This window comes from Adelges cooleyi, unplaced genomic scaffold, assembly GCF_023614345.1.
Source record: "Adelges cooleyi isolate 19-005CV unplaced genomic scaffold, UGA_ACOO_1.1 ACOO_flye_CR_arks_rails_tigmint_CR_PRNA_805, whole genome shotgun sequence".
Classification (NCBI taxonomy): domain Eukaryota; kingdom Metazoa; phylum Arthropoda; class Insecta; order Hemiptera; family Adelgidae; genus Adelges; species Adelges cooleyi.
The window spans coordinates 3,262-11,029 of NW_026096520.1; the positions used below are offsets into that span (position 1 = coordinate 3,262).

A 7,768-nucleotide genomic window follows, 5' to 3' on the forward strand; every position below is an offset into this window, starting at 1 on the left:
CGTAATGTGAGAACTGTGCATCGTAAGTAAAGCATTTTAACAGTAATTATTTGAAAAAAAATAGACTATAGAATCGAAAGACGTAAAAAAAACAATTTATATTATTATTTATTATAGACCTTGTTAAAAATGGAATTAATTTTACTGATGCTATTACCGGATTATTACAAGTGTATGTGAGTAGAAACAAAAAATTAAATTAAAAAAAAACATAATATTCCGCTATATTATTTTTTTATAAAAAGTTAACATAATAATTTATGTGGTTGTATGTACTCTTATATTTATGTTCATATATCTTAAGTAGATTCTACTCAGTGTCAACAAAAACCGAGTGTGATAAAATCTATTCCTTCAAACGCTTCGGCTAGCAGCCCTTTTTTAACACCGCAACAAATTGATGAACCATCGTGTAGCAGCTCTTTTTTTACACCGCGACAAATTGATGAACCATCGAGAAGCAGCTCTTTTTTTACACGGCGACAAATTGATGACCCACACAGCGGTTAGACTTGTTTTTATTACTATAGATATATTTATAAAATATATATATATATATATATATATATATATATATATATATATCAACAGGTGTAGGTTGTACAACGGATAATCCACCGATGCAGTCGGTTAATAAAATAAGGTCTACTGATGACGGGGGATTGTTAGATAATTCTACTGAGAGCGGTTGTTATAATAAAAATACAGTTGGAAATAAACGAAAAAAAGCATCTCGTTTGTCAGCCGCGGCCGCTGCGGGTCAAGATAATTTTATTCATATTGAGTCAACGTTAAAAGGAAAAATTAAATGGTTTTATAAAAAAAATATGAACCATGCGGTTGATTATACTGAATTTTTAAATAACTCGAAGCCGCAAATAACAAATATTCTAAATTCAATGGTTTCAATTCATCCAATTAAATACAATTTAAAACTAGAAGTAACTTACAGTATACCACAGCAAGATAAAACTTCTGAAAAACGTGCTTTTAAAACATCTGCTAGAGAGCTTTATTCACCGAGTGACTTGAACACTGCTGTTCTCGATGACTTTAAAAAGCTCCTTGAAGAGGAAGATGAGTATACTAGCTAGGGCTCTGGATATTCACTTGAAACTATAGATGGACTACTTTTGGGTGTGTAAGATTTTACTCCGCTGTGAGTATCATCTCGCATATATCTACCGTCAGATATCGAGAGAAAAAAGGCTGTACTAAACCCTATAAGCAAATCGGGCAATGAATGTTTTAAATGGGCTATTTTAGCGAGACAGGTGTCTTCGGGGAAAAAAAATCACGTTGGTGAAAACTATAGAAAATTAGAAAACAAAATATATAATTTTTATAGAATCATTTATCCAACACCACTTAAAAGTATCAAAACCTTCAAGTCTGATAATCCAACGGTTTCCATAAACGTCTATAGGTTGGAAACACAGCCGGGGCACACTAAATTCAACCCGCACACTATATTTATCCACTACGTGTATCAGATACGGAAAAACCTAACCATTATGATTTACTGCTCGTAGAAGATGAGACTTCTGATTTGAGTCACTATACATATATTACAAATTTCGTGAGACTAATCCATAGTCAAAAAATAAAAAACCACAGCAATATGGTTTTTTGTAAAAAATGTTTTACCGGGTTCGATATTTGTACAAAACTAAATAAACTATCGGGTCAAGAGGCGCTTGACCAACATGCTAAAATTTGCAATACTCATAAAACTATTTTACCGGTAATGCCCGAAGCAGGCTCAGTTTTAAAATTTGATGCGTGGGGCAAAACAGTTAGACATCCGTTTGTGATATATGCCGATTTCGAAGCACTTTTAATAAAACCAGATATTTCAGACAGCAAAAGTGGAAATACTAATATTGTTGAGGAACATAAATTAATGTCTTATGGATTTTTTGTAAAGGCTGCAGACAATATACTTATAGACATTTTAAAACAGTATAGTATCCCTCTAACGCCCATATGGTTTTGTGGATCACAAACAATCAATTCTGAAGAAGTAGCAAAACGCTTTGTGGAGGCAATTGTTGAAGTAGCTACAAACATAAGTGCACTACTTCAGACGAATACACCAATAAAATTTACCGACACTGAAGCTCAGAGGCATGCAGTCGCTACATGTTGTGAAATTTGTCATTGTAGTTTTACACAGTCCAACCAAAAAATAGCTGATCACGACCATTTATGTGGAAAATTCAACACATGCAATCTTAAGCTTCGTACACCTAACTTTATACCGGTGTTCTTTCACAGTTTAAGCCATTATGATGCACATTTTATCGTCACACAACTAGGGTATGATGATTAACCTATCAATATAATACCAACCAGCGAAAAAAAATATATAGCCTTCACAAAGTATATAAAAAATAATTTTTCGATTAGATTTCTCGATAGCTGTCGTTTTACACCAAGTAGTCTATCTGCATTGACCACAGATCTTGCCAAAGCCGGTCTTTCGAATTTTCAAAAGACAGCCAAAGTGTTTTGCTCCAAAGACATACCATTAATGACCAAAAAAGGAGTTTTTCCCTATTCTTTCGTCGACGAGTGGTCAAATTTTGAGGTCACCAGTTTGCCAGCACGTGAACAGTTCAACTCGCTCACAGGTGAACATATTAGCATACAAGATTACGAACATGCAGTACAAGTTTGGAATCATTTTCAATGTAAAACCTTCGGGGAGTAGTAATATTTACATGAAAATCGACATAATGGCTCTTACCGATGTATTTGAACAATTTCGTAATTTATGTATGAACACGTACAACTTGGATGCAGTATTCTACTTTACGAGCCCTGGATTAAGTTTCGACGCTATGTTAAAACATAGCATGGTGCATTTGGATCTTTTAAATGACTATGAAATGGTACTGCTAATTGAAAATGGAACCTGCGGCGGCCTCGTACAGGCCTGTACACGCTGGGCTAAAGCTAATAATCCTAAGACACCTGGTTACAATCCCGACAAGCCGAACACATGGTTAATTTACCAAGATGCAACAAATTTGTATGGATATGCAATGATATGCCGTCTGGAAGCTTTCAGTGGTACACCGGAAGCGGGGAAGAAGCACTGAAGGGTTTGGACTCGATGACGGAACAGTCTGAAACAGGTATGATTTTCGAAGTTGATATAGCTTATCCGTCAACTCTACATGATGAACATAACGAATATCTATTCCTTCCTGAGCTCAAATGTCCTCCAAATTCAAAAACGAAAAAACTGTTGGCCACACTCGAAGATAAAAAAAAATACGTAATTATTATATGAATTTAAAACAAGCGATTGCGAATGGCTTAAAGGTTGAGAAGGTAAACATATATTTCAAAATATTGCTATAATAATAATAAATTATAAAGTATATTATGAATAATGTAGGTGCATAGAGTTTTACAATTTCGTCAATCACCTTGGCTCGCTTCTTATATAGATCTTAACACTCAAAAACGTAAATGTGCAACTAATGATTTTCAAAAAAAAGTTTTTCAAGTTGATGAACAACGCTGTATTTGGTAACAATATAGCTTTTTTAAAAAAAATTGATTAAATTAATATTATGATTTACTCAACCTTATATATTATAGGTAAAACGATGGAATCGATGTGGAAGCCTATTAAAATTGAACTCGTGTCTAACCCTCAGAGACTCCAAAAATTAATTAATAAACCTACCTTTAAGCACTGCACTATACTCTGTCCAGACTAAGAGCGCACCGGGCGGCGGACGAAAACCGGTCGAAACTCACGCATAGGCAGCGCTGCCGCCGACGGAATCGGCTGCGGTTGACCAGCTGTTGACTATACAGTGTGAACTGTGTTGTCACAATGTTTTAAACGTAACACGCGTTAACACGTATTTTTGTTGTTCGCTCGCCTACATTTGTATTGTGTTAATTAAATTTGCAATTTGCGTGTTTTTACTGATTATTATGAACATGGACAATGCGTCAGTTGTTTCTCCGATAAAGAAAAATCCAAGCGGAAAGGTTAGTACCTAAAATCAATTCATTAAGAGTATAGAAAATATTTTTTTGAGGGAATGACAAATCGATTTGTCTAAATATTGTCTCAAAACAATTTAAAGATCATTTAAATTAAAAACATTTTTTTCATTATTTTGAAAGTCGAATACAAAGTCAAATAACAATAAAATATAATATCGATATGTCATTCCCTCAAAAATATTATTTTTTTATCTTTTTTTGTACTTGGTGATTTTACTCTAAGATTACTTATATACATAGAAAAAATGATTCTGCTCAAATATGTTTTGTCTATGTGCGCGTTGGCCTTACAGAGAAAACAAATAGCACGCTGACATCCTCTTAAACCTTTTGTAAAAACACGTTTTTTTACATGTTTAAAACGGTTTTAATACATTATTGTAAACATTGTGTAACATAGTTCTTTTCATATTTTATTCCAGTATGTTTCATCTGATCGACAGTTTATGATAGTGAATGCGTATAAATCAGAATTGATGAAAAATCCGAATATAACTATTCGAGAATGTCGGATCATTATTTCAAAAACCCTTGGTATCGGTCATAGGACGGTTTCAAACATGATTAGTGAGTACAATACCAAAAAGACTGTGACTTCTCCGTGCAAAACTCGACAAAAGAAATCATATAAAGATCTATATGATGATGTACAACTAAATACGATTCGTCGACATGTCCATTCCTTTTGGTTTAACAAAACTATTCCGACACTTGATAAAATACTACACTGGTCTGCAACAAAATCCTCTTTCAAAAAATTATGTCATAAATATAAAGATTTTGATGCTCTGAATCTGTTCTCGATTTTTTCTATCACGTCTAGATTTTTCGATATGAATTTTTTTCTAAATCATCATAAATTTAGGTTTTTAAACCCTTCAATATGCAACGTGACATACTTGTAACATTCTTTTATCCATTTATTCTGTCTATAATATTACGTATAATACGTCTACTGCACTCTAACGGATTAAATATGTACTTTTTTATTTTTTATTTCAATATCATTTGTTTATTGACTATTATGAGAGGAACATGGTAACAGTAACATATCTTTGGAAAAATTGTCATTATTAATTTAATGGAAAAAAAATTGCGCATTGAAGGGTTAAATTCGTTTTATGCGTAAACATTAAAAACAATGTATATACATACGAAATAGGTTTTTGCTAGTCGTAAGAGAAAGAAGGAAAGTGCCGAAAGTGATTTCTATAGTAGTACATATGCGCCTGCGCATTATTCACTGTGACTTTACAACAATTAGTTGAAAACTTGTCTTTTTAATGTTTACGTTCTATATCAAATACTTCAGTAAGTTTTGCACAAAATTCATATTTATTATATATATAATATATATATATTTTAAGTATTTTATGTGTAGTTTATCCATTTCTTTATGAACAGTGATAAGAAATATAAAATAGAAATTTAAAAAAAATTTTTTAAATGAATTTCATTTAATTTTAGGTTATAAAATGCCGCGCACTTGTAAGACTGTTTTTGCTGCATTTGTGGTGAGTTTACTCTAAAAACACAGTGAAATGCGATAACAGATCTTGTTAATAAAGCTTATCAACTTTATTTTGGATTTTCTATCGATGAGAGGGATAAAAGTTGGTTACCAAAAATTTGCTGTAATAGTTGTTCAAGAACGTTGAGAGGTTGGTTTGAGGAAGTCATAAATCTATGCCGTTTACGATGCCAATGCTTTAGAGTGAACCTCAGAATCTTGAAAATGACTGTTATTTCTGCATGACATCAACACGAGGATTCTCAAAAAAAAATAAAAACAAGATTGTATATCCGAACATCGCATCTGCAAAGAGACCACTTCCTCCTGGTGAAGGCAGTTTACCTCCAGTACCTCCAAAAAATAGCCTGAAGATGGAAAATAAAAATACTTCTGGTCTACAGCCTCAATCGAGTTTCGTTTCTACCTGTCCATCTTTCGCGATCATACACTTTATCTGGATCTTCAAGTCCATCAAAAGAACCATATCTTCTTAAACAACCTGATTTGAATGATCTCGTTAGAGACTTGGGGTTATCAAAATCTAAGGCTCAATTACTCGGATCAAGATTGAAACAATGGAATTTGTTGGATAAAAGTACGAGAGTCTCATATTTTCGCACAAGACAAGAAGATTTTACGAGTTACTTTTCCAAAGAAAATGATTTAGTATATTGTAATGATGCTGCAGGGCTTCCTGAAGAACTGAGTTTTCCAGAAAATTCTGATGAATGAAGACTTTTTATTGATGCGTCGAAGATAAGTTTGAAAGCCGTTTTACTTCACAATGGAAATAAATACCCATCAGTGCCTCTAGCACATGCAACAAATATGAAAGAAAATTATGTAAATCTGGAGGTATTACTTGAAAAAATAAAATATTCTCAATACCTATGGAATATTTGTGCTGACTTATAAGTTGTCGCTATACTTACTGGATTGCAAGGAGGATGCACCAAGTTTTGCTATTTTTTTTGTGAGTGGGACAGTCGCGCGAGAGACAAACATTACAAAGTAAAGACTTGGCCACAAAGAAAAGCTTGACACCTGGACTTAAAAATGCATCTCAAGAACCTCTAGTGCCAAGTGAAAAAATTGTTCTGCGACCACAAAATTCATTTTTTGGACTCTCATGTAGATTTCTTTCCGGAAAATCTTGGTGCCGTACCAGATGAGCATGGTGAAAAGTTTCATCAGGATATTATGCATATTGAAAGACGCTACAATGGAAAATGGTCAGCCGCAATGCTTGCTGATTTGTGTTGGTCGATTCGCCGAGAAACTTCGATGGAAACGATGAAAAGGAAAAAAACTAAAAAAAAATTTGAATTATATTACCATAATGAGATAAATATACTGATATTTCTATAACTTGTGACTGTAAAATTAGCATTTTTCACTGTAAAACTTAGACCGTAGTCTTCTTTCACTTTTTTATATTTGTTGTTACTTTGATGATATTGTTTTTTGATTAAATAGACATGATATTCAAAATCTATGTGCTGTATTTATTTGTATGTTATATTCCGTGTTTAGAGCACCAAATATGATGTTATCATGCATGAAATTAATAAGGAGAAAAAAAATTTTTTTTTGCAGACCAGTTATCAGTTATAAAGAACGACGACAGTCTTCCAGATATTTCACGGTCAAACCTATATAATGTTTTAAAATTTATGGTCTTCGTCTACACTAAACGAAATCGGAATAGTGCCCTTATTGAAAAGGGCGAAATTATTTTATGGCGCAGACGATATTTGCAGAATATTAAACCATATCGTGAAAAAGGACGGCATTTGTATTATCTCGACGAGACATGGGTCAACGCAGGTGACTGTACGAGCAAGACCTGGATAGATAACACAATTAAGTGACGTAAAGACATTGTTGATGGAAGGCATTGAAAGAGTTGACGATACCATGTGGAAAAATTTCATTTCTCACACAAAAACAGTGGAAAACAAATTTTATGATATCGATTTTATCATTGACGACATGTTGAGCGCAGAGTTACAACCCACAGTACTGACCATTGGGAATACGTCTTCGGGTTCTGAAGAATCAAATTAGTAATATTAATTTTTTTGTTTTATTTTAATTTTCCTTTTTTTTCACGTATTGTTAATAATGTGCATGAATACAAAAAAAAATTGTCTACTAAGCAAATGTTGTGCTTTGTATGTATATCCATCCTAACCTATCTATAAATTGTATGGTAAAAATACC

At 33.1% G+C, this 7,768-nt stretch overlaps 1 protein-coding gene across 1 annotated transcript; it reads left to right on the forward strand.

Annotated features, from left to right (window-relative positions):
* Positions 1-620: 620 nt before the first annotated feature.
* LOC126845988 (uncharacterized) lies at positions 621-3,104 on the forward strand. The gene is made up of 4 exons (XM_050585077.1): positions 621-1,081; positions 1,474-2,319; positions 2,410-2,693; positions 2,806-3,104. The coding sequence occupies exons 1-4, from the start codon at positions 621-623 to the stop codon at positions 3,102-3,104; spliced, it is 1,890 nt and encodes a 629-aa protein (XP_050441034.1).
* The last annotated feature ends 4,664 nt before the right edge of the window (positions 3,105-7,768 follow it).